Source organism: Arvicola amphibius, chromosome 12 (assembly GCF_903992535.2).
Source record: "Arvicola amphibius chromosome 12, mArvAmp1.2, whole genome shotgun sequence".
Lineage (NCBI taxonomy): Eukaryota > Metazoa > Chordata > Mammalia > Rodentia > Cricetidae > Arvicola > Arvicola amphibius.
Window position 1 is genome coordinate 58,243,704 of NC_052058.2, and position 24,491 is coordinate 58,268,194.

At 41.3% G+C, this 24,491-nt stretch overlaps 1 protein-coding gene across 2 annotated transcripts in view; it reads left to right on the plus strand.

Annotated features, from left to right (window-relative positions):
* Prrx1 (paired related homeobox 1) overlaps positions 1-24,260 on the plus strand; it is a 61,957-nt gene extending 37,697 nt beyond the window's left edge. The window contains exons 2-5 of one of the 2 annotated variants that reach the window (XM_038349861.1): positions 9,267-9,442; positions 13,622-13,803; positions 17,413-17,484; positions 23,348-23,428. In XM_038349861.1, coding sequence (XP_038205789.1) covers positions 9,267-9,442; positions 13,622-13,803; positions 17,413-17,467 — 413 coding nt within the window. In that variant the 3' untranslated portion in view covers positions 17,468-17,484; positions 23,348-23,428. Of the gene's footprint in view, positions 1-9,266; positions 9,443-13,621; positions 13,804-17,412; positions 17,485-23,347 lie in introns of both variants that reach the window. The other variant, XM_038349860.1, reaches the window with a different exon arrangement.
* Positions 24,261-24,491: the final 231 nt, after the last annotated feature.

A 24,491-nucleotide genomic window follows, 5' to 3' on the forward strand; every position in this document is an offset into this window, starting at 1 on the left:
GTAACTGACTGCTAGATTTCTTCCTGGTCTAGACAGTCATTAAACATGAGTTATTTCTAAATAACATTTGTATCACATTTTCTTTTTTCTTTTGGTTTGTCGAGAGAGGGCTTCTCTGTGTTCCTTTGGAGCCCGTCCTGGAACTAGCTCTTGTAGACCAGGCTGGCCCAAACTCAAAGAGATCTGCCTGCCTCTGCCTCCCGAGTGCTGGGATTAAAGGTGTATGCCACACTGCCTGGCTCATATCATTTTCAATCTGGAGATTTATCCCTATAAGATTCTTTTGGGCAATTGGGTTTTTGTCAATCACCCATGGTTTCCCCAGGATGCTAATTACAGTGCAGCCTTCATATAATTTGTAATCCAGGCAATGATTTTCTTTAAAAAGAAAGAAAAAAAGGAACACATGGCCATCAAAAGAGCATAATTTAGTTATTATCTAAAACAAACAACTACTGAATGCTTTCTGTATGGTTAGGTCCTTGAAATATACAAACAGCCCCACGATGCCACAGAGAGACAGTGCTGGCACTGCAGGCTGATGCAGACTTGGCCAGTAACCCCTTGAATTAGAATCCAATTCTCCCGTACTCATTTCCAGAATTACTTATAATAATTACTAAGACACAATATGCTTTAAAGCAAAAGGCAATGGTATGTAACTAGTTGGTGTAATTGGGCTCCTCTGAAAGCCCAGGAATTCTCTGTGTCAAAGCAATTCTCATGGAGTAAATGCTCACCTCCACCCCACCACCAGTTAGGGTATTGTAGCTACAATATTCAGTGCGACCTGTTGGAAGGGCTTGGCGAAGTAATTAGGTTCAGATGAAGTCATGAGGGTGGAGTCCTCAAGATAGAGTCTGATCCTGGTTACCCCAGGAAAACACTCCCCACTCTGTTATTTTTAAGGACCTGGGTAGGCCCACACTCAGGCTCTAGAGCTCCCCAGTTTTCAGGCCACGAGAGCTGCATCTCTGTTCTGTAGCTCACAGTCTACGGTATTTGATGACGGCAGCTGAACTGGCTGAGACAGCAGCCGAGTTTGCATATGAAGCTATTGAAGTCCAGGGACATTATGGAATAGTATCCACTCACCACTCCTGCAAAAATAAAAATTCTCATCTGTGAGCCACCATCCTTTCCCTTGTCTCGTTCTCTAGGGAGAATTTTTCCTTTCCTTTACTGCACTATTTTTAAATGTCAGACTCCTTGCGTTGGGCACATTGGCATCCTCCTGTCGGCTGATTATTTTGGAACCCAAGACCAGAGTAACCACCCGGAAGGAAGTAATCTCTTCAGACTTCCTTGTTTACTGGCAAAGACTAAGATGCCCTTGGCCGTGTTTCACTGTGAGGGACACCTAGCTCTTTGTTCTCTATGACCTCTCTGCTAGAAGCATCTTGTCCTTTCAACCTAAAGTAAAAGCATGTAAGGCAGTAGAAGTCACAGTCTCCTCTAAGAGCTCACACACCTTTTAATCCAAGGAGAAGAGCCCCCTCCATTTCATTAGCCCTGTCCTTCCAAGAGCCGAGTTCACCCATTAACTACGGGCATCTTATCATTGCAGTCTACTCCCAGAGTGTTTTTCCGAAGCCTGTTTCACCAGATTCTAAAGTAACAGTTTAAAAATGTGACAAATAAAAGAATCATCTTAAAAATGACCCGGAGCATGTGGGATCCTCATGATATTGCCAGTTCCTACCGGCAATGTCATGACGGATGTCAAGGCCTTTAGAAAGTGGAAACAGTCTTTGCAGAGGAAGGATGTCACCAGGCAGCAGCAGCAGCAGCAGCAGCAGCAGAAGTAGCAGCAGCAGCAGCAACAGCAACACTTACCTCACCCAGAGCTGCCTATGGAGGGAGCAGGTCACTTCAGGCGACCACACACCTGCAATATCCAGGGTTTAGAAACCCTCTAAAATCTGATCCAGAATTTACTCTTTCCTTAGAATTTTGCCTCCCGTGGTGGTTTCTTTCTTTCCTTTCTTTAAAAAAATCTTTTGGAATTTCCCAAAATGCTCAGACATAAAAAAAGAAGAAGAAAAAAAAAAGAAAGAAAAGAAAAAGTACTCACTGAATAAATATTGAGTAATGTGACTTTTAGTTTTTATACATGTGGCAACCACATTAGCTAACACAAAGCAAATGAGCTGGGAATAATTGAATTTTCATAGCCTGGGTTTAGCCTTTGGCCTTCTTCTTTTTCCTGTGTTTTGAAAATACTAATTTCTGGTAAGGTTGCTTATAAAAGTTACGAGTTCCTTACCGATTTGAGTGCTGGCATCTGCTTGATATTTGAATATTTATTTTCCAAAGCAAAATTTAGAAAAGAAATAAAAACCTGGCTCAGTAAGAAGCAGAAGAATGACCCCAGTGGAGTGTCTGTGGACCTCCCTATGTTTGGCTGGGTCTGCCACCATGTCTTTGTTCCTGCTGAGTTTTAAAGTTTTTATGAATAAGTCTTGTTAGCTTCCAGTCTCATTCACAGGCTCACCCAACTTGACCGAGCTGTATCTTAAGGGTCTTGAAACTTTCCCTGTAGCTATTCTGTGAAAGGGTGGCTCACTACCAATGGGATCTGTAGGCAAAGGGATCAGCACAAAGGCAAAGGCCCAACTAGTGACTAGTTCATTTCTAAGGAGAAGTCAAACCTATAAGAGCAGCCTTCTAACCACTTAGAAATGCTTTCCCTTTGCCCCCCTGGCTGCCCAGACTGCGTCCCTGAAGGCCTCCGGAAGTTAGTCTCCCTCTTTATTTTGTTGTTTTAAAAACAGGTTTGTAGAGAAGTGAAGCTCACAGCCCAAGGTCACAGCTAATGATGGGTTGGGTTGCTGGGAAACAGCTTCCTGCTCTGTTCACTGAATCCCCTCCATTGCAGTTAGGTGAATCTGATCGAAGATTTGGAAACTGAGGGCAGTGGACGTATCTAAAGCCAGATCTTTATGTCTCTATCAAAGAGTAGGTACTCGATCCAATAACTAGAGTGTATTATTGTTATTATTAGTAGTAGTAGTGCTGCTATTTGGTGGTTCTGGAGATTAAATCTAGAACCTTATACATATTCTACACAGCCCCAGAAAATGTTAGAGTTCTGATATGGGACTCTGTAGGAAGTTTTGTTTGTACTGCATTCCCTTAGGAGTTCTGATCAGAAAAGCCTTAAGAGACACGTACAAGTGATGTGGACTGTGTTAACATTTTCAGCACTGTGGAAATACATTTGCCTCACAGAGCCGAAAGGATGTAGAGGAAGCTGAGAGTTTTAAAGCAATATCAACCCCGTGAAGGTACCTCTTCTGAGTTCTCAGTGCTTTCTGTTTCCCAGGAAGGTTGGCTGTAATGAGAAAGCTACCGTTTGAGGTTGGACACAGAATCACAGGCTCCCCCTTTCAGTAAGCACCATTAAAAATAAATTTCTTAAAAGACTAAATGTGTGTGTGTGTGTGTGTGTGTGTGTGTGTGTGTGTGTGTGCGTGTTTATGTGCATGTGTGTCTGTGATTGTGAGTGCTGGTGCCTGTGGACATGTGGAGGCCAGAAAAGGGCATCAGATTCCCTGGAGCTCACGTTATGGGTGGTTGTGACGCGGGGCGCTGGGAACTCTGGCCCTGTGCGGAAAGAGTGTATGCTGTTAACCGCAGAGCCATCCCTCCGGTCCCCTTTCCCTATATCTTTAGAATATTTTAAGTCCTTTTTTTTCTTGAAAGAATCATCACATTTTGCGTGTCTTAATATATATTTTAAGACTTAGACTGATGCCTAACTAAAAACAAACTAAAGGCATGCCAACGTGATGATGCTGAAGGAAAGAGTACACGTGTCTAATTTCACCAGACAATACGCACCTGGCAGGTCCAAGGTGATCACTCACCTCCAATGACTGAATAGTTGCATATTTGTATTATCAGAGACCTCGTCTCTCTGCCCAGTGGATGAGATCCAATGGTGAAGGACCAGGCAGGGACCACGTTGTTGAGAAAGGGTGGGCACGCTGCTAACACTGGCTTTGGTTGTTGGAATGATGAAGCTCCATTGGAATTGCGAGTGTCTCCAGTGAAGTGGTACCCGAGCCACCTATCAGGGCTCATGTTAGAAGGATGCTGTCCTGATTTCAGCAAAAGCTAAGTGTACCCAAAGACACGCAAATGAACACCACAGTTCACTGCTTTTCCTAGGCCTGGCAATCAAGGCAAAACAGTTTTTAGTGGCTTTTGCAATTATACTTCCTCTCAATTTTCTAAAGGTTACAGGGCCCGAACCACACAAATCCCATTAAAGTAAGTAGCTGTTGTGCAATATAAATTGCTTTGAAAACATTCTTCAATGCCCATAAAGCGATCAGCGGTCTGCACTTCAGATCCGCTTGCCTGCCATGATTTCAGCCCAGAGACAGATGACAAGCTTTGATGTGGTGGCTGGTTGCTGCTACTGAAGTTGGCATTTTATCTTCTTGCATCAGATTTTTTCCCAAATTGATGTGACTCAGGCATAGGGAACACAATTTTATAGCGAGTTTCTTCCTAAAATATATTTTTACTGTATTTTTAAATTACATGGGGCTGACCATTGATCTGGGACCTCAGAGGTTTCTTCTACTGGACACAGCACAGCAGAAGGTCAAAGACTGCATGGGGGGGGTGCAAGGTCTTAGTGAGTAGGGATTGCTACAGCTTCCGGGTCTTGACGCTTGAGAGAACCATTTTCTGCTCTCTTCACCTTACCTCCAGTGCAATGGCAGCCGTCTCATGCAGAATGCAGAGTAAACTTTATACTACAGCCAGGGTGAGCACTATCATCATCATCATCATCATTATTATTATTATTATTATTATTATTATTATTATTATTATGCCATGTATGGATGCACAATTTATCTTGCAGGGGTTTCTGGCTTCTTTTCCTTATGATGCATTTCTACTCTGTTTTAACACTTTGATCCAATGAAAGCACCACTCTTTAGCGTTTCTGTCTTGTATGTGTTCCCAATTATTTAAATCACTCGTTCATCTCAAGGTTGCTTTTCACTTAAGAGATGAAAATGAAGGACTGAGCTCTGCATGTACAAAGGAACCATACCCCAAGGTTTTCCCTGTGTCTAGATCTGAAGAAGACATACTACAAAAGGCTGATTTTTCCTTTTGTATTTAAAATTATCCGGAAACAAAGACATCCCTGACCTAATTAGTTTCTTTGCATTATTAAAAGGTATCGTCACAATTCAGGTATCACCAAGTCTTTTAGATACCAGGGTTCCAATTCTCTCAGTCCTGCTTCTGCATGCTGGTATAGGTAGGTCTAACTCACCCAACCTTTATTGCCAGCTCATCTGTGCTTCCTCTATCTCTTCCACAGTAATGAGTGAGTGCACAACAACAAGAAAATATCTACCTGGAAAGAACTGGACCATAATTTCCACATAGTATTTGATAAAATATTAACATATGCATGGGGATTTTGAAAGGGATAGGTCAATATGAAATGATATTATTGGTCAAGTCCTAACACAGGAAGTAAAATGTGAGATGTATTTCCTATGACACATCAATTTTAATGTGTCCCTTAAAATTAAAGAGAAATGTGTTCATGTGCTTCCTGGGAAAAGATGGAAGATGGAGGTGATAATAATAAAGATAAAATAACCGGAGATGCCTAGGAAGACAACTGAAAAAGAAAGTACAGAATACCTGAACTAAACAGCTGCTCAAGATGAATACGGCCTCATTTTATAATGGTCATCTTGGCAGGAATGGTATACGACACATTGATTCTTGTTCACAGACCCTCCTTATAATTTTTTTTTATCACAGCTAGCATGATAAACATTTCCCATGAATAATTTCCCTGGGTAGCAGTCTATTCTCCTTGTGGATACTTTCTTGTTTTTCCTCTTGCACCGCACGTACATTGCCTTTTGCATTGAAGAATGGAGTGGAATTCGGTGTCTTGGCCTCCAGCTCTGTCCTGAAATCTCAAATTTTCATCGTTATTTTGGGCAAATTGCATAGTTCTTCTAGGTCCTTACCTCATCTGCAAAATGAGAGGGATGGATTAGATAATTTCTTGGGTTTCATTTGGTGCCGGCATTTTATGATTCATGATTCCAACTTAGACTACACCTGTCCATAATGCCAATTTAGTCATCTCATCAAGGAAGAAGCAGTAGCTACATACTTGCAATGTAGTCAAACCCCAAACTTATAAAATCCACATCGTTCTTGGATTTACCGAAGATTTCAATAAAAATGTGGTAAGGTCCTAATTCCTTCAGGACGCCCAAGAATGATGCCCATCCCATCATCCAGGTGGGTATTGGTGCCCCTGGACCTCTCAGTTTGCAGATCCCCTTCCCTGCCACTGTCCTAACAGAAAGATGACCCTCCACTCTGATAAACACTCGCTGTTTTTGTTCCTTGTGTTCAGCCAGAGCCCCGAGTCTGATGAGTGTATTTATCGCACGTTTTTTTTCAAGTGTCCTGAATTTGTAAACTTCACCAGTGTTTATTTATCCTCTCCTGCTGTTGAAGATACTGTATGCGAGCCTGTTCTTCCACAGTAGGGGAACCCCTAAGGCTGTGAATAGTGAGCAAAGACAGATGAGCCAAAGAGCTGCTGCGCATGCTGCCTCAGCTGCCCGGTCATTGTCTCTTTCCATTTGACTGGGGCTTTGAAGGACATTTGCCAGAGCCTGCCTCCCGGGACCCTTGTTATTTGCGTGTCTTTTCTCACCTTCAACATGATCTGAACCCATGTTTTCATTTGTTAAAACAAGAACATTCACTGGGAAACTCTTGCTGGAATCCCTTCAGATCATGGACCTATTTATTCCCTGTCATAAACTGTAATCCTCCATTTCCCTTACTCCTACAGCAGGGGAGTTGGTGGTTTTATAGTGGACAGTCAGTAGAATTTCAATGAACGGTGGGAGATTTCAAAGAACTACCGAGTGATTATGTGGCAGGTTGTGGCACTAGGAACAAGACGGAAAATATTCTTGATCTTGATCAGAGCTTGGCGGTACAAGGAGAAACAGGATTGCAAAACAGAACAAAGGATTTGGAGCTTGTGTTTATACAGGAGAAAGAATTTCCTTCAGTGAAGAAAAATCAGAGTATTTACTTAATCTGGAGTTTTTTTATACAACAAAAAATATTAACTTGAGGTCTGATTGGTATCAGATTTAGAAGAGAATAGAAGCTGAGGACTTTTTGCAGAACCATGTTGAATGGAAATGTGAACTTCATGACAAGGTACTTTCTCAAAGTCCCTGAAGACCTAGAGACACCGAAGAGCTAGGCACATGGAACTGTGGACAAGAGATGTGGGTGGGGTGGGACACAATAAGAACAATACAAATGTTTTCAGACAGTTGAGCAGGGAATAGATTGTACATGCAAGAGAATGGCTAAAAACGTTCTGTCTTATGTGTTTGAATCACAGTCGTAATGCTATCATGGGCTACATTTACCTACTAGGTAAATAGTGCCAGCCATGTTAACTGGATGTTCTAGGCCTGGAAAGACCTTAGCAATTATGACTCAAATAATGCATCATCAAAATATGGCCGACTTGAGAGTCTCAGTAGAGTGTGACAGGAGCTCCATCAAGGAGCCAGAAGTATGTCAGAAACAGAGAGGATTAATGGAGCTCACAGACCAGACAGGGAAGAGTGGCCAGCAATCTCTTTTTTAGAGAAACTGAGCAAGATCTTCCACATTTTTTTTCTATAGAAACACTTTTGAAGACAAGAGAAGTTTTATCTTTGCCACGGAAAAAAAAATTCAGCCAATGTTTATTGTATCCAGGTCTTTAATTACCAAGGACAATATACAGCGTCCATTTCAAGTCCTGAAGGAGCGTGAGGGGGAAGGAATCTCAGAGGGTGAAGTCAGCCGTCTCAGCCTTCAGGGACCTAGATGTCCACCCTGCAGGAGTCTTCAGTCTAACCTGCACTTTGAACCCAAACATGAATCTAGAAACAGGCTCTAATGTGTTAGTTTGTGGTAACAATAATATCACAGCTGAGCTGGATGTTGCTAAGACATCTTGAGTCTTGCTTACAGCTCTGTTGAGAGTGCTATGTGTTTAGTCACAGAAAATCAACAGTAGATGTGCTCGAAACAAAGAGCTGAGAGCTCCTTTTTTTGTTGTTGAAAATGGAGCAAATACACAACTTCTCCTTTCCCGGAATCTTTACTCCTTGTAATTTTCTTCAGGCTGAGCCTCTCTGGTGAGAAGCTAGTAGACAATGTGAGCTCTAAAGGAATGTGCATGAGATGAGCCGTAGAGGCTCTGGGATGTTCAGGTGTCTGAGCAATGGGTTGATGGTGGTATTAGCACTGGTGGTCAACCGCTCGGCTTCCACAATCAATCATTCTTATCCTGGGGCTGGGTAGGGGTTCAGGCCGAAGCCCATGTTACTCTCTAGTGGGAGCATGCTGCTCTCGGAATGATTAGCAAACCAGGATGGCTTTGGGATACTTCAGAGCAAACCTCAGACAGATCCCAGCAGGTAAAAATTCAGGGATGTAATCATCAAAAGATTTCCCCAGTCATCAGGACACTATTACTCAGGGCAGAATGTTTCAGGGAACTCCCTATTCTTGTACTTTCTCAGGGTGAGCCCCAAATTAATGGTTGCTTAGGTTCCTGGTATTGTGCCTGACACTAAACTTGATCTAAGCTGACACCTTCCCCGGAAAGAGCATGAAGTTTTAATAAATAATGTTTTGAATCACTACGTCCAAGAGAAATCATGTTAAAATGGAAATCACTCTGGTTGGGTTTGGACAGCTTTTTTTCTATAAATGTGCACTTTTGACCTTGGGTCTGTGCTTCAGAGAGGAGCCAGGAGGGGGCTGGTGTAACTGGCGATGAAACTGTATGAATGAGCATCATTTTGTATAAGGGACTAAGGTATCATGTGGTCGACTTTTATTTCTCCATCTCTAGTGAAATAAGGAGACAAGCGTGAGATTTTTTTTCTTTAGCCCTCTTTTACGTACAGTCTTTGAAGAGCATAGAAGTAATATTTTTTGAGCAACCATCTGAGGTCGAATCTTACATATAGATGCAATGAGACACCAGAACTGAGGAAGACTCTTGGTCCTTGCAAGATTTGGATAAAAAAAAAAAAATAGCATTTGGCTCTAGCTCTCTGCTAGGAATGTGAGCAAAAGAAGCATCTCTCATTAGAGATAATGGTAAATATAGGGCGCCTGGGACCTCTGGAGTGGTATCCATTCCTTATTACCAATCAATTCCGTTCCAGATGATCAACTTAACTCAGAGGAGAAGAAGAAGAGAAAGCAACGGAGAAACAGAACAACCTTCAACAGCAGCCAGCTTCAGGCCTTGGAGCGTGTCTTCGAGCGGACACATTACCCGGATGCTTTTGTACGAGAAGATCTTGCACGTCGGGTGAACCTCACTGAGGCCAGAGTGCAGGTAACTCATGCTTTGAGTGACAGCCACCAAGTGTCTCCTACATAGTGACCCATCTCTGAAGACTGCTTATGAATACAAGCTGTAGGGTTGGGACTGGAGCTGGTACTGATAAGGGTGGTATATATGAAGTATGACAAGAGGCTTCATATCTTTATTGTGTTTCTTTGGGTTGAATGATATTTTTTTTAAAGTTAAATAGAAGGCCTTCAGGAAGGGTAGAATATGCTGTAGGGAGGGCTATCTCTTCCCCATTGTTGTGAACTTTATACTTTAGTGTTTTATTAAGCCGTCCACTTGAGCAGTTGCCTCTATATCCCCGGTTTTCAGTTTGAGCTCTAGAGTGGCCACACCTGAGATATAAACTCTCTCTCACCTGAGAGAGCATGGGAGAATGTACAAACCTTCCAGCACCGTGTTCTAAGCAGTCATGTTTATGAATGGTATTAAAGAGTGGAGATGGATATTGAGAACACTCAAAGTAGAGGGCTTATTTTAGTCTTCAATGTCTCTAGGAAATAAAACAAGTAAAAGGAAGGTAGAGTATTGGTGACCCCTTCAGTTGGAAGAGAGGTATGGAAAGATTTTCCACATGGGGAGACAGGCGCTCCACCTTAACATTCTCCCCATGACACAAGAAAGAATTGCAGGGCAATGATGCAAGGAATGATATCTAGGCTCCTTCTGGGGCCCTGAGGAAACTTAAACAGAATGTTGCAGATTCACCCCTGTGTTGGCAGTCAGGACTCACGAGTGCACCATAGTGGCATCAGAGTCCTGTTCTCGCCATCCCATCATCCTCAGAGAACCACACCACTCCAGGCTGCTTTTCACACTTGACTGTGAATTCCCTCCATTTTCCTAACCCTCTGCATCTCCTATTTCCCCAAACTCAGCCTGCAGCGAAATGAACAAACTTAAATGAGTAGCACACAGGCATGCACACACACGCATTCACACGCACACACATTCACATGTACACACAAAACATGCTCTTCTCTTTGCTTTGGCTTTTTTTGTTTTGACCTTTGTTTTATTTATTTATTTATTTATTTATTTATTTATTTATTTGAAAAAAAGAGACAGAGAGGGAGAGAGTCAAAGAGACAGAGGGACAGAGAAAAGAGAGCCCAAGTTTGGGTAGGTAAGGAGGTAGGAAGGACCCGGGAGGAGCTGAGGGATGGGAAAGAATATCATCAAAATATGCTGTATGTAAAAAATTAAATCAACTGTCAGCCCCTAGAGCCTTAGAGCACCATTTTGTGACAGTGCTTCAGATTTGAAAAAGATGAATGGTGAAAACTGTTTTTAAAATGCAGAAGGGCGGGGGCTGGAGAGATGGCTCAGCGGTTAAGAGCACTGCCTGCTCTTCCAAAGGTCCTGAGTTCAATTCCCAGCAACCACATGGTGGCTCACAACCATCTGTAATGGGGTCTGGTGCCCTCTTCTGGCCTGCAGGCATACACACAGACATAATATTGTATACATAATAAATAAATAAATATTTTAAAAAAATGCAGAAGGGTAACTTTTGAGTTGGGAGATTATCTTGTCCAGTTACAACAGTTGAATGTCCATATGTATATGCACACATATACACATACATCATGGGAGAGACAGGGGAATGTCACCCATGTACCTCCTGTATGTCTACCATCTCACTCTTCCCCCTCCCTTCCCACTGCACTGCAAACCAATGCCTTCCACTGCTGTGAATGTTTCCTGGTGAGCGGCACAGAGTTGTTCCTCTGTGACTTCACTATTTCTCCTGGCTTTCCCAGGTCAAACCAATCCCCTAACTCTGGGACTATTTGGGGCATTTGTCATAACATGGCAGGTACTATATTGAGTTATCTGTGGGTCAACTCCCCTCACTGGGCGATGGAGTCCTCTTGTGGGGGGATAAGTTTTATTCAGCTTTGCAAAATTCATTTCTCTCCCTTTCCTCAAATGCTTTTGGAGCAACGGTGGACTTTTTGACCTGATTTGATTTATTGGAGAGAAATAAGACACTGGCCCTCTTCTTAAGGAAGCCACCGTCTGAAGTAGAGAGAAAAGATGACCACACTATCAAATGATGCCATCATATACAATCCCCACAGTAAAGAATTCTGCAAGCATTGTTGATAGAGCAGAAGAAAGAATGATCTACTCTACCCAAGGGAAATGGAGGGACTATGCCCTTATTAACTTTACACTGAGCCCCAGCTCATAACTATTTGTAACAAGTCAGCCGTTTCTAATCAACTATGAAATGAAGTAATAGACAAATTAAATAGTAGCTCAATGGTAAATGCTTAGTATTATATAGCTGGTATTTTTATCCAGTTCTCTTAGACCTTAAAGTCTATGCCTTTCTCTACACTTCACGGAGAAAGCGATGTTACAATCAAATATTACGTTTCATACCTGGATGGAGCCAATAGAGGAAATGTCTTGTATCACTGTGTGTAAGTGGACGGTCACCCACTGCATTTGGGAGTCCTCTGGTATCCCCGAGCCTAAGACCCACTAGAAATAATGTGGCTTTATGATAATCAAAGAGGTAATTCTTGAATAGTGTTTGTTAAGAAATTTTCATTCTGTTCTTCAGTTGGAAGGCAGGAGAAGGTTTTAAGCCAGGCACCATTTATTTTTACACTTAGAGTGCTAACTTACAGCGATGTGTTACTCGTATTAAAATGAAAGATCTGAGGACTGGGAAGGTATGGAGGAGAAGCCTAATCTCACCTTCGCTGATTTCCACTCAGGTCCCACATGCTACACACTTCCATGGTGGGGGCAATAGTCACGTGGCATTTTAGGTAAATGCCACCCCCTAGAGTGGTTTGTTCCAATACACTGTCATACTTTCTATAACTTGACTAAAATATTTGCTTTGCGTTATTTCAGATACACTTCCACATCCTCCTTTAATAAATTTTGGGCTGCTTGAAAGCAGTCCTCTTTATCTCTTTCTTCCCAGTATTGGGTACAAGGCCTGCACTCCATACAGAGTCCTTGAATGAATATCAATGAAGGATAAAATTCTATTGCAGTATAAGAGAATTGTGTGATCATGGGTCAGACATCCTTAAGTAAAATGATCAGCCAGTTATAATTTGCGTGAGCTTCAGTATTAAAATCTCACTGGACATGTTCCTTAATTTTAAAGTAGCAATGATTAAAAAAACCAACATGGAGAACTGTCATGCTAAGTAGATGCAGTGTAGTAGGTCCAGTGTAAGTTACTAGTTCTGGCAAAAGTTTAATAAGCGATGCGTTTATCATTAGCTATTGCAGAAGTTGTCAGGGCCACCCGCATTCCTTGAGATGTACAAATAAATGTCCTCCGATTGAATCCTCAGGGCTAGTGGCTGTGTTTTGCTTCTGGGAATTTCCTTATAGAACGTAAATAGTTTTTTTTTTTCCTGTTTAGTTCAATATTTTAGAAGTGCTAGAACCTTATAGCCAGGAGTCAGTGTACAATTCACCCTTGAAGGGAGAGGGAGACCCCAGAACATCTGTCCTCTTGGTCTCTGGAGTCATCATTTGACTCCCATAAAGGTTACCAATTTACTGAGCACTCTTTAGTGGTTCTTTTTCTTCTCTTGCAGCCTCACTCTCTGATGGTTTTTCCTTCACTTCTTATATGAATGATTTCCCTCTTAATCCTTGCCAGAAGTTGTGGGGAGATAAATGGTTTTCTTTAAATTATAAACACAGTGGAGGCAGATGAAAAATTCTATTTTGAAGAATTTTGAAAATGCCCTTAGAAAAAGCCATTGTATCCATTGCCAGCATCTACTGAAATCCTCATTTTATTGATTATAATTAGAGCAGGGTTTAGAGCCTACGTTTTGTGGTCTTGTCTATTATTCATAGATTCCATCTCTGGATTCTTAATTACCAGAAGTATTTCATGGTCCTATAGTGAGAGGCATTAAAATGGGGGCGTTATCCATGCTAAGCTCTACCCCTGAAGTGCTCCACAGATAGAGGGTTAACTCTGAATACACAACCCGCGGGGAGGATTACACTGCTGTATTTCTGTTCTTTTAGGAAAGGTTCCAGACCCATGCTGTGTCTTTCTTGGGATGGCATTACGTAGCAAAAATCAGCCAAAATCGCACTCATGTAACCTATTTGTCTTTGTTCTTCTCTCCCTCCTTATATCTTTCTCCCCTCCCAACCGTCTTCCAGGTGTGGTTTCAGAACCGAAGGGCCAAGTTCCGCCGGAACGAGAGAGCCATGCTGGCCAATAAAAACGCTTCCCTCCTCAAGTCCTACTCAGGAGATGTGACCGCCGTGGAGCAGCCCATCGTACCTCGTCCTGCTCCTAGACCCACCGATTATCTCTCCTGGGGGACAGCCTCTCCGTACAGGTGAATGACTGGCCCACTCTCCCTTGCTCCAATTCCACATGCTTCTCAGTCATCCACCACTCTCAAGGCTGCTTTGGCAGCCAGCTGACATTCCTTACTGGGTTAATCTCTTCAGAGACATTCAACTTGCTGGCATCCCTACATTTTTAAAGGAGACTGCTAGTTGCCCCAGGAGCAGGGTTTGGGGCAGAAGAGAGAGGGGCGGCCATCAGCAATCTCCTCTTGGACTCAGGAATTCTTGCCAAGGTTGCAAAACTGGGAAAGAATATAAAAGAACAGATCCTTTGTAAACCGTATCCACTGCCCCTCTTGGAACCATTCTGGAAAAAAATGAATCCATTTAAGACACATTCACTGTATTATTTTCACGTAGGGAATCAATATCTAATGTTCCAAGTATAGGACTAAAGGCACTCCACAATAAAACTGATTTTGAGTTAAAAGGAAAGGAAGGATGGAGGGACAGAAGGAGAGACAGAAGGAGGGAGGGAGAAGAGGGAGGAGAGGGACCCTAGTTCTTTGTTAGTGGGTAAGGCTTTCTTACAATCCACAAATACCTTCCTATTCTATTTGTTATTCTTATATATTCCATTGTTTATCTGGCTTTCTCTCCCCCATGATATGGCGCTCTCTCTCTCTCTCTCTCTCTCTCTCTCTCTGCTTTTCTCTCTCTCTTTCTAAATAAGAAAAAAACAACACACTAAACTTTTATATTAAAAAGGAATTGCTTGTTTGAAGCAGAAAATAAGAGAGGGCCGTTTCAATCTCTGGAGACTTCTACCCTCCATCTAGCCCACTATTCAGAAAGCACAGGCTGACGCAGTCACACCTAGGGTTCCTGTCCTTAGCACACAATCAGGCTTGTGGGAGACATCACCAGGTCAAGGCTGTAGATTTTGTCTGGCTGATGTCTATGGAACTATGCACATGTTTGTTTTTCTATTAAATGACACTTGTTTATCTTTTTATTCTTAAAGCTAATTCTTGACCTAAGGAGGGGTTTGAAACTGGTTACAGTAGATGGGGGCCCAGCTAAAGATGTGAAATGCACATTTGGGAAACACGAGTACTTTCCCGCACTTGGTAGATGTCCTTAAATCCCAAAGCCTCACCTAAATGGTCTTTCCAGTTCAAATCATTTCTTCAGAAAAATTCCATAAAAGTATTTGGGAGTTTTGGGACATTTATTAACCTGAAGCATCTCTGATCTCAATGATAAATATCCCGTGTCTAGAAGAATAAAGAGGGACTTTTCCTGTCCTGGCTCTTCACCGCCCCCACCCTGATTGACTTTGAAAGGTCAGCCATGCCTATGCTTCTTACTTAAAATTTAGATGCTTCTCCCATGGAACTTACTAAAACCACATTTTTAAGATTGCTTAAATATTCTTTAATATTTTAAATAAATGGAAGGCCTATTCTCTCTACAACTACCGATAGTCTACAGATTCAGCAAGCCGCTTAGAATCTGGGTTAAGTTAGGGGTCTGCTGCATTGAGATCTCTGGTTTGAATTTGGTTGCAACCAGGAAGCATTGTTCCTCTTTCTGCCTATGTCTTCCTTGGGACTTTTACCCCCAGCTATCAAAAATCCACATGGCTGCCATGTGGTCCCTTCCCATGGAGCTGAACACAGCACACTACACAGATGAATCCGTCCTGAACTAGCATCCCATTAGACCAAAGAGAGACAAGACCCAGGGTCTGTATCCAACACAAAGCTAGTAACATGGCAATTTGCGTGTGCCTTTTGGGAAATGTTCTATTTTAGTTGAAAAGTTATATCAATTCTAGCTACATTCCAAAATCCACCCATAATTTCAGCATCTTGACATAGTTATTTCATTTTATGACTAGAGTTCAATATTTTATATAGGGATAATCTTAGTGTACATATTTTTTGTATCGTGCTCTTTTTGACTTAAGACTGTATAACCTAGTTCTTCTTACTCATTTCATGGTATTGCATTTATTCCTCTACATACAGTATTTGTAAAAAAAAAAAAAAACTAAGTGAAGTGATGCAGAAGTTGATTGTTCATATTTTGTGTGAAGAAAAAATTAATATCCATTATAAGTAGAAAAGCAAACGTTTAAGGCAACAGTTTATTGAATGATTTGTTTCACTGACTTAACGTTGACTGAAGTGTTTATAATTTGGTTAATTTCTGGAAGTAACAAAGGCTATTCTGTTACATGGGGATTTTTGACTATGTTTAGAATAAAATATATTATGATTTTACATTTTGATCCTTGCTAGGAAACATAATTGTTCTTAAGGAAATATAAAAGAAAAACAAATGATGGAAAGCAAAGGAAATGATAGTTGTTGTTGCTATTGGTACCTTTATGTCAAGCTAGTTGCCTTACATGTGATCCTCATTAAAAGGCATTTTCTCTTGGTTAACCTTTAGCGCACTCCTGTGTGATAGCTCTGTCCTTGCCTTGATATAAAACAAGAGGAAACTGAACACCTCCCTAGTTTCAAGTAAGAAGAGTTAGAACAGTACTTCTGGGCCCTGTTTCTGTTCAGCACATAGGGATGTCTGCGCAGCCTATTCCATTCAAATTTCACATGCATTGTATTGGAAGTGCTACAAAGTGTAAGATTGGAAAACCATCTCAATGGTCCTTCTTGGTTCATGACTCTTTCTTGATCAGCAAAGCATGTCTGCAGCTGGGGTCTCTATCTGGGGTGTGGGCATTCCAGTGGGGTGGCCTATGTGGTTAGATCATGAAGCATGGGGACAGTGAGTAGAGAGAATGGTTTTCCAACTCCCACAGCTCATCTCTGGAAGAAGAACAGGAAACCAAATCATAGAAACAGCTATTTGCCTACAGTCAGAATCACAGGCTGGAAAGTAACCAAACCCCTTCCCCCTGTTTTTGCTGATATCGCTGCAGTTGAGTGTAAAGATCATATGACATATTATATGGACTGGGAAGGTTTTTGAATATTAATAATTACATTAGGACAAAGGGCACAAACCAAACAAAGACATTAGGCAAACAAAGACATTAGGTCCACTCTAATTATAGCTCAGCATGACCTCATTCACTCTCTTGAGTGCACTAGATGATGATGTCAGACAGGCAACCGAGGTACCAGAGGGAGCAAAGGATTTCCTGACTTGGAGACTTTCCTGGTAGCAGTTGTCATTTATTTACCTGTAGCTCACTGAAGCAAGCTTGTCTTTGAGACATAAACCCACTTCTTAGCAAAGAATTATTGTCTTTAAGCAAATTATAAGAAATGGAAATGCACACAAGCACAAAAATCATCAAGACTCACTAATCTTATAGTGTTATGCCTCCTGGGTAGCAAAAATCAACCCAATCCTATGCGATTCTTTGAGACGAAGTAGCCAAGAAACCCTTCCCCCGACACCTTTGTTCTTCTGAGAGGTAGCTTGTGAAGGGCTTGGCTCTGTAGTACTGGTCTGCAGTACCCTTTTCAGAGGGAGGGTTGGACTTGAACCTAGCGGCAAGGGAAAGCAAGGCCAATGACTCTTGTCCAGTGCCCCTCCCCTCAGTTGTCTTGGTCATGGTGCTGCTGACATCTGCTCAACGCATTTGGCTCATTTCTCCCCTTTCACACTTTCAAAAATAGATCCTCGTCCCTCCCAAGATGTTGTTTACACGAGGGGCTTCATAACGGATTCTAACGGAAGACACTGAAAAGGTAAACTTGTCAGATGGGCATGAGGGTGGCGTATTGGGGTAGGGATTAAGGGGGAATTAGATTTTTTTAAGAAACTGGGGGCTGATGTCTTAGAAATATGAACAGTGGAGCTTCCTCAAGTGGGAAATTAGGAGGCAGAACTATAAGAAATCATGCCCTCTAAGGGAGCGTGACAGTTTAGAGCTATGGTTATGTTGGGGGATCAGTGCCTGTGAAGACCCTAATCCAGTAAGTCTAGAGTGCAGTGGGCTGCTACATCTCTCTGTTGTTCCGCTCTAAAGTAATTCCCATGATGGTCATATCTGACGGACTTTGACGAGGGAGGCTTTAGTTACCCAGAGTATGAGCCAGGGGTCAAACTACATTATTGTCCTGCTTCTGGCCAATGCCGTAGCTCATTTTTTATATTACTTCAAATTGAAAACTTGAACTAGACAGAATTTTCCAATTGTATGTCTCACAAGGGAGTTGAGAATCTAGGAATACACAATATGGCATATTCAATATTGAAAAGGGGAAGAACAGAAGTTCTGGAGGCAATAGGAAGGTGTTTCTAGAAAGAGAAGTTGAGCATTGCAGAGGGATCACAGAATGCACAATGGAAACTAAAGCCATACCAATGAAATGTGGTCCCTCGTGTCCAATTGGAGACACCGAGAATGTATTTTAAAACTCAAACTCTAAATTTTAAACAGAAGCAGGAAATGGTGATTTCAGTTACATAGGGGCAACTCCGAAGGATGCAGGGGATCTTATTTTAGAAGTGAATTTCCCTAGGGAAATGGAGAGTTGCATGTCTTATACAAAAAACTTATGCTGTTCTTGCCATCGCAAAAGAACAGGTCAAAGAGAGAGCCTCCAACCTCTGTAGTTCAGGGTTCAGAAGACTGTGAACTGGAGCTTGTGAAAGACAATCTAGAGCGGTGGAAACCTGGATGCTAAGGACCAGTCACGTGGTCACGTGGTTCTTAGACTGTCATAACCATTGCTAGGGTGATGTTTTGAGCAGTTTGTCATCCCTTATTCAAAAAGGCTGGCCAGAGATAGCATTAAAGATCAAGCCAAGCATTAAAGTTTCTCCTCAATTGTTTTGTGATTTATAGGACTGGGTGATTATATGTCAAATCCTTCAGAGCATTTGCTAGAAGTCCTTGGTAGTGGCCATTATTTTCACTCAGTCTTCCTTAAAATCCACCTTTCAGAGCAAGTAGAAATGGTCCTAGGAGAACTGTCTCCAGAGGAAACAATTATCTAACCTTGCTAGTGGGGTTAGCATGCTGCTTGGTTGCATCTGTTTGGAATCTCCAAATAAGGAAGTGGAAAACCTCATGCATCCCAAAATGTGTCAGCTCTGTGAAGTCCCACTGCAGACTTGATGAGTCAGCAGATGGAAGACAAGCATTTCTTTCTCATCTCTAAGGTCTCCATGGGCTTTATTTGGCAGTGCTGTTTCTTGGTAACTGATACAAGAAGCTCTGTTAAAACTTCATCAGAAATGATACATTAGCCAACCTTTTCAAATTCGGTCCAGAACTCTAAACTTCTATGTGCTCCCTGCTTACAGGGATGAGAGATTTTTACCCAGCGGGAGACTAAGCACTTGGATGTCTGTCAGTTGACCGAGCTCTTTGTGGTTGTCCTGATACACCTCCCTGAGTTCCTGTCCTTTGTTTTGTTTGTTTTCTGTTTTTGCTTTTATTTTTTGTTAATTCCAGGAAGTTTCGTTCTGTATAGGAACAGGTGGTAATTTTATAGGGACTGGATGTCCCATTCATTGGTTGAAATTATTTAAAACTACCTTAGTGCCTTTCTGGTGGGAAGATATTTAAGGTCTCTCTCTCTCTCTCTCTCTCTCTCTCTCTCTCTCTCTCTCTCTCTCTCTCTCTCTCTCTAAAGCAGGATTTTAAAAGTTTCCATGACATAGGAAACAGGCGCTCATAACAGTCTCTCAGATTGGCAGCCATTCAGGGCTCTCCTACATCTGCAGTCACTTAAGCAAGCAAGCCTTCCACCTTCTAATACTGTTTAAAGCATGACTAAGCAGCTCTTGGGACACTAGTAGTTAATTCTCTCTTTTCTGACTGATAACGAGCCTTGTTTTTCATGCGTTAAGTCAGAACGCTACCCATTACTTGCTGATACTGCACATTTAGCTTGAGCTGTAAAAATAGACCCATGTCCAACACCAGAGTGAAATATATAAAGTATGACAGAAATTCCGATTTGTGGGATTATATAGCATAGACACTTGTTAAGAGGTAGAGTGGAGATGGAGTCTGTTCTTTATAGTCTACATATTCAACTCACAAATGCTGCAATACTAAGTTTGTTCAGTCTTTGAAAATTAGTGACTTTCTTAAGCATTTATCAAGAAACTGGTATCACCAAACTTCCCAAGGGAATGCAAATGTCATTTGCTAATATCAACTGCTTTTTCAACTTTTGGCCCTGTAACCTGAGGTACTTCATAGAATATAGCCACGGAATGACTGCTAGAATGTCACTCTCACCGTTGCAGGACTACAGAATGCAAAGGATACTGTTTTCTGCTGGGCCAGTGCAGGCTGCCACTTGAATGTCATGGCGGGAATAGTCACTCTCTTGTGCAAGATACTATCCTAATTCTTGTTCATTTGGTTTGTGTGAGAAAGTGGATCAATTCATATCACTGACTGTCAACCTACCTAAGAGAGAAACTCCAGACTTCTCAGAGATGTGTTACCATAGAGAGTACCCAGGCTAGAACATCAGACAAGATATAGGTAGTAGACTATAAAATAATTGCAGCCAAATGTTGTGATATAGCAGGATTGTTACCAACACTATAGTAAACAGTGCAGAAAAATGGCAACAACAACTTCAGAAAATTAATACATGCTCCCCAAAGGTCTAATCCCTTCTTCCAGTGAGGAAATGGAATACTTTCACTTACCAAAGAAAAGGACAAGTAGGATCTTGTTGCCTGGAGTCTCAAAGGATGGGTAACAGTTCTTGTAGAAACTCGGGTCAAGTATCTAAAAGCAAAACCATTCCATAACAATCTATAATTTACACTGGTCATTTTTTTCTTATGAAGTTTTAGCCTTGTATATTCAGAAGTCATTCAATTTTCTTCCCAGTATTTAAAAAAGAACCTGTATTTAACAGACACCCTGTAATGCCAGCTTCTGCTCCATGTGTTTAAAACATTAATAACTGTAGACTGTCTTTAGGACTTGCTATTTTCAAAGAAACATGTTTGAGAAAGGCTAATTGTATTATCAATAATTCATAATTTAAGTACATCCCCCAAATCCAGTTATCACTTTTCTTTGTTTTTGTTTTTGTTTTTTTTTCGAGACAGGGTTTCCCTGTAGTTTCTAGAGTCTGTCCTGGAACTAGCTGTTGTAGACCAGGCTGGCCTCGAACTCACAGAAATCCACCTGCCTCTGCCTCCCGAGTGCTGGGATTAAAGGCGTGCGCTACCACCGCCCGGCCCCACTTTTCTTAATTATTACTTTTGATATTTTATTTTTTGTTTGGTTTTGTTTTTTGTTGAGACAGGGTTTCTCTGTGTAGCCCTGGCTGTCCTGAATCTCATTTTGTGACCAGGCTGGCCTCAAACTCAGATATCTACCTGCCTCTGCCTTCCTAGTGCTGGGATCAGATGTGTGCGCTACTGCATCTAGCAGCAACTAAATCTTTGAATGTTTGGTATATCCTGGAAATTTTTTAAACTATAAATTTTGCATTTACATTGATTTCTGGTAGGATATTAGATAGCAGAATGCAATTCATCTAGAAACTGAATGATATCTATTTGACTTTTGTCCTGTCTCAGACGATTGTTCTTGTCCTTTATGCCTTCATAATTTAAGCCTGCTTTACCTGAGGACTCTCCTGCCTCTTGAATGAACAATGATAAAACAGTCTCTTTTATTAAGTTTTTATTAATGTATCTTTAATATGAAAAGATCTCTAATAGATCTAGGACTATGCAATGATTATGCCCTCTTATGCCACACCCTTCTGACTCTTTCCTTCCATGAAGAAAACAAATTTTACAGAAAGGACGAGTTCTCAAGAATAAATGGATTCTTTTTAGAGATCACTCCAGTTGCACAATAGATGTCAGGGTCACGGAGCACAGATCTGTTTAATCATTCTATATCTAGCTATGGCTTTTTTTTTTTCTCAGAAAACGGTTTATTGGGCACCAAATATGTGCTGGATGTGGTGTCAGGCTCTGTTTGAAGACACAGTGATGACAAAAAGCAGATTTGGTGGTCTATGCAGCCTGTAGATGACAGGGCTAGATACTCAACAAATAATTCATTAAGCATGAAATAAGCGAGTAAAACAAAAATGCAGGGTGCTACAGGAGAACCCAGCCTTGTCTGGGTAGGAAGGCTTAGGACCATCTACCCAGAAATTGTCAGTAAGAGGGAAAGCTAGGAAAATGGAATGTAAGAATGTAGAATTTTTTTGGTAATCCTGAGTCTTCTCCACTTTGCTGTAATGCAGACTTTATTCTCACTTATACTTATGAAATAAACTTTTAAAAGATTTGTTTTATAAAATGAGTAAGTGATCTAAAACTCAGTATATTTTTTTCAACTCATTTTTTTTTTCTTGGCGAATGTTAGAATCTGAGGTGAAATAGACTACTATGAGTCTTAATCCCGACTCTGTGCTGTCCCAGATAAATACCAACGATCCTGTCCCTCTAGCTTTAGTTTCCCTTCTTTCTGCTCTCATCATCTCACCCCAGAACCGCAATGTCCTGTGTGGCTGGCAAAATTTTCCTGGAATGCAGGTGGTAGAAAAGCACATGTCATTCCATTTGTGAATCTCAGCTCAGCTCAACTCTCTGTTGAAAGGGATTTCACTCATCGTAGAAACAGCTAGCAGCGTTCTACTTAGTCGAGAAAGCCTCATGTTAACTATTTCACACAGAGAAAGAGATCATTTGCATCCACATCAAAACACTATTTTCTTTTCCTTTAAAAGAAATCTGCAGATGCCATGAATAGAAACCCACCAATGATGAGTTCTTGCCTAGGTCTTAATTATAGTCTATGACAATCAAATCTAGTGTCATGTTTCTCTCAATAGTGTAAACAGTGAGAAATAGTGATGTCTGAGATCGAGAATGGTAAAATTATAACTTGGGAAGTTTATTTTGAAATTTTAAGCATTTCCAAAGTGGTTCACCCCAAAGGTGGTGTGTGCTAGTCAAATATTTTTACAAAGTTATAAAAATCAAGACCCACTGATAGTGAAGTCTTGATTCGACCATGTTTGTTACTATTGTCCAGTGAATCACGAATCACAATGCCAGAGGAGTAGTGTTGGGTTGTTTAACCGATTCTACGAGCACATTATTTCTTATGGTGTTATTGATTATCCCAAATGTATTGAAGTGGAGGTCTGTTCCCTAGAGTGAAGAAACAGAATTCTTTCGGTCTAGTGTCACTCGCTTGCTGTTTCCCTTCACTCATCCCACAGATTGTCTGGGACAGGTAGGAAAGCTTACACTCTAGGTAGAGGATAAAACTGCTGCTATTTGACTTGAGCAGAATCTCCTCTTCCTTTAGAAACAGATCATTACTCACTGTGTCCAACACAACAAATACCTCTCCCTACCCTGTCTCATTCTCCTCTGCTTCCCCAATGCCCTGTAAAAGATGGCCACCCTTCTCCAAGGACCTTAGGCTAATTGAAAACTGGGGCTGTAAAATATCCCAGAGGTCCTCTGTCCGCCCTAATGCCCTCCCCTGTCCTGAGAGTTTATCCGCCCAGGGCATGGTCTTGCAGCCCTGCAAGAAATTAATTATGAAACTAATGCCTCTTGTTCTCCCTGCTCTCTCCTTTGTCCCTACAGCGCCATGGCTACTTATTCTGCCACATGTGCCAACAATAGCCCTGCACAGGGCATCAACATGGCCAACAGCATTGCCAACCTGAGACTGAAGGCCAAGGAATATAGTTTACAGAGGAACCAGGTGCCAACAGTCAACTGAGGAAAAAAATATTAAACAGGCCTAAGAAGAAATCAAAAACCATAAGAAACCTATCCTGTTCTGTCATTTCTTCATCCGCTGGAAAAAAAATAAAAGCAAACAAACAAACAAAGCCAGGACTAAAATATTGGGACCATGGCGGAGAAAAGCAGGAGAGAAACAAAATGAAAATTAGTTAACAGTGGTTCCTTCTTCTCTCGGATACCATCACCATTTGCTTCTGTGTGTGTTTATTTTGTTTTCCTTCTATCCGTGCTTTGCTAATTATACTCTGGGCTTCTTCAGTTAGGCTTCTTCAGCCCACCCATTCCTATAATTGTATGAAAATAAAATATTCTTCAGCAGCCAAAGAAAGACACATATCTATGTATATGTGTGTGAAGGATTACTTCTCAGTAACCTGTTTGACCTCAGTGCCTTACTCTGCTTCCTTCTACGTCTCTCTAGGAGACTTTGAAAACCCAAAGTATTTCTAAAGAATCAGTATTGTTGTCTCAATGTCTCTTGGTCATGGTAAGGTTTTTCTATCAGTTTCAGAAAAAAAGAAATGTACACATGTTCTTGTGTCTGACCTGTTTGATCGGTGTGGTTAGCCATGTCTGGTGAACGCTAAGCTCTAGATCTAGAGCTAATGTGTGGATTCAAGCTCGAAGTTCTAGGTTACAGCGTCACCATCAACACCGTCCTTCCTCTGAACAAACAATAAACCATCCTAAGTTAAAGATATTTGTTGTTTTTGAACAATTGCTGTCACTCGCTTTTTTTTAGCTTTAGAGATGGAGAGAATTTTTTGTAGGAAATTTTGAAGAAATTTTTTTAAGGATAACAAATACTGAATTGTGAAAGGCATAGCCTTTATCTCTTTGGTGCCTTAGGGGTGGTCAGATGCACATATATTCTGTGTATATTTATATATATATATATATTATATATAAAATATTGCAAGCTTGAGTTTGCAGTTTCTCAAACACTACAAAAGCCAACTTTACACCATCACCGCCATCC